The sequence below is a fragment of the Bombina bombina genome, chromosome 7 (assembly GCF_027579735.1).
Source record: "Bombina bombina isolate aBomBom1 chromosome 7, aBomBom1.pri, whole genome shotgun sequence".
Taxonomy (NCBI): domain Eukaryota; kingdom Metazoa; phylum Chordata; class Amphibia; order Anura; family Bombinatoridae; genus Bombina; species Bombina bombina.
In genome coordinates this window covers 115,336,058-115,338,897 of record NC_069505.1, presented here as the reverse complement: position 1 = coordinate 115,338,897, position 2,840 = coordinate 115,336,058, and the positions used below count along the sequence as shown (strand labels likewise).

The 2,840-nt window shown below is 40.4% G+C and overlaps 1 protein-coding gene across 1 annotated transcript; it reads left to right on the top strand.

Annotated features, from left to right (window-relative positions):
* Positions 1-227: 227 nt before the first annotated feature.
* On the top strand, positions 228-2,415 carry RASSF10 (Ras association domain family member 10). The gene has a single exon (XM_053688894.1). It carries the CDS (start codon positions 553-555, stop codon positions 1,906-1,908), a length of 1,356 nt encoding a protein of 451 aa, XP_053544869.1. The 5' UTR covers positions 228-552; the 3' UTR covers positions 1,909-2,415.
* Positions 2,416-2,840: the final 425 nt, after the last annotated feature.

Genomic DNA, 2,840 nt, shown 5'->3' with positions numbered 1-2,840 from the left:
AGCTACCTACATCATCTTTACAGCTAACAAATACACATTATAATTTGTTGCCAATGTGTAGTATATAAAATAGTTACTGAAGCATTTTGTAGATGAGTTTGTTATGGAGAGGTTGTACCTTTATTATAAACACCCAGGGGGCGGGGCTTGGTGACGTGTGCCTGGAGGAAAATCAGCCTAGCACAGCAGTGCAGGCTCAGAGGGAGAGCACAAGTTATCCTGGCAACTTGTTGTGTTGATTACTGTGCAGGCTGCATGCCTTGCGCAGACTCCTGTGAGTTCTTCGTTTAGAGAGCAGTGTAGACTTCTGGTGTGGTGGGCAAGGACGAGCATCTGGTTCTGAAATTGCCAGGTCTTGTGGTGGTGAAGTGCTGGAGATCCTGGTGTAGTGAGGCTGTGGAGAGACTGCAACCGCTCTCTGGTGCGCGCTGCTCTCACTAAAACTACTGGAGATCTGTCCAGCTGGAATTTTAACCATTCATCCTCCTGTTTTCCTATGGATGAGGGGTTTGCTCTTTACGAAGGGGATTTGTGACACTTTTTGAGCCAGTCATGGAAAGTGAGGAGGAATGGAAGATCTCAGTGTGGCTGTGCCAGGAGGAGAAGCTGGTGTCAGGGCTCACCAAACGCACCACCTGCGCAGATGTAGTGAAGGTGCTGTTGGACGACCACAACCAGAAGCAGGAGGCAGAGGGGTCCATGCTCCTGGGACCCCCAGGATCTTACTGCATAGTAGAAAAATGGAGAGGGTTTGAGAGGATTCTACCAAACAAAACCAAGATTCTAAGGCTATGGACGGCGTGGGGAGAGGAACAGGAGAATGTCAGATTTGTACTGGTAAGGAGTGAGGCTTCACTGCCTAATATTGGACCGAGAAGTGCAGAAGCCAAAGTGGTCCTCAGCAGGGAGAGCCCGTGCCACGTTAAAGGGGCAACTAAAGCCACCACTGCTTTGAACAAAGAGAAGCAGCGCAGGGTAGTGAGGAAAGCCTTCAGGAAGCTGGCAAAAATGAACAAGAAAAGTCAAGAAGATTGTTCTAAGGACTCTAACTCAGTGGAGAAGATGGAAACTTTGGTGCACCTGGTGCTGTCTCAGGACCACACAATCAGGCAGCAGATCCAGAGGATTAAAGATTTGGACAGAGATATTGATAGGTATGAGGCTAAAATCCACTTTGACCGGATGAAAAGACATGGTGTCAATTATGTTCAGGATACTTACATGGTGGGATCCAGTCCTGACCAAGCTTCATCTTGCGACAGTGATCCTGGTGGTAAAGTAATACCTGAGAAACTGTTCGCAGAGTTTGAGGATTATGCTAAAAAATGTGAAGAGGTTTTGGCTATTCAAGACAAAATAACACAACAAGAGGATCTTCTTGAACAGATTACCGTCCAAATACAAGAAGAACTTAATAAAAGGTGGATGGACAGACGTCAGGAGGAGCTGTCAACCAAAGAACACAACGCATTGGACACAAATGGTGAGCAGGGAGAGTCTGAGAGTGGTTTGCTACTTGAGCAGGAAAGGGTTAAAACGGAACTTAGTACCAGTCTCTACATAGGACTAAGGCTAAACACGGATTTGGAAGCCATCAAGGCCGATTTGGATTATACTCAACAAGCGTGGAATGATAAGGAGAAGGAATTGCAAAGTTTGCTACAGACTCTTAATGATCTGGACGTCTCCCAAGATGACCAAATTGCTGAATTGGATGATGTTGATAGCTGCGCAATAAGCCCTGATTCTGTAGTGAGAACAGTTTTGGAGAGCCCAGATGTCTGGGTTGAGAAGGACGTGGGGATGTGCACAAACTGTGAGGTCAATGATGAGGATTCAGACACAGGATTGAGTTCAATGCATAGCCAGGACTCTGATTCTACACCAGTTTGTGAATCATTAGTTTAGATATTTTCCAAATGTGTCCAACTCCAGTCCTTCAGGGTCTCAGACGTATCATGATTTAAATATGTCCTGTCTTGATCACACGTGAGTCAATATTCCATTCAGTGTGGCTATTAGTTAATAAAAGGTGTTACTCACGTATGCCAGAGTATGACCTTAGCAAATAGTGATAGCTGCTGAAAGTGCAATATGTTGACTTCTATAAAAAAAAGCGTTTTCTTCACCATATAATTCTTCAGGCAGAGAGATGTTTAAATCGTGGCCTGGTTTTGGCCCTCGAGGAATGGAGTTGGACATTCTAAACATTACTCTCAGGGACTTGTATTTATCAAAGACATGAGAGATTCATACAAATGTGGGCTTTATGTTTTAATCCACAACCTGTTCAGATCAAACTCATTTTTAAAATACAACGAAAAATGCATCCATTGCATATGAGCTGAAAAAATGCAAGTATATTTTTAAATGCTAGTAAATATTTTTATTATTATGTACACTTAATATCACACAGTGGCGACTTGGTGGCTGTGTTAAGTCACACTATATATATATATATATATATATATATATATATATATATATATATATATATATATATATATATATATATATATATATATATATATATATATATATTTAAACTGGGTTTTATTTGTAAACTATTTTTTTTAAATAAATATTCTTAAATTATTTTTGTTGTACAGATAGTAAAATGTCCTTTTTAACAGAATGTGTTTTTTTTTAATCATAAACCAATAATTACACGTTTATTTTATACATGTAATATGCTATTGCAAAGAGTGACCGAAATTTCAGATTTCTTTTAAAAAAGTAACATTTGATGTAACTATTCAGTCTTACAGCATAGTTATTTTAAAGTTTTATTTATATACGAGGTCCCTATATTTATGAAGGGGAAGTATAATGTTGATACT

Excerpts from the sequence above, each read along its gene's own strand:
- RASSF10 (XM_053688894.1), top strand. The coding sequence starts at position 553 with ATGGAAAGTGAGGAGGAATGGAAGATCTCAGTGTGGCTGTGCCAGGAG.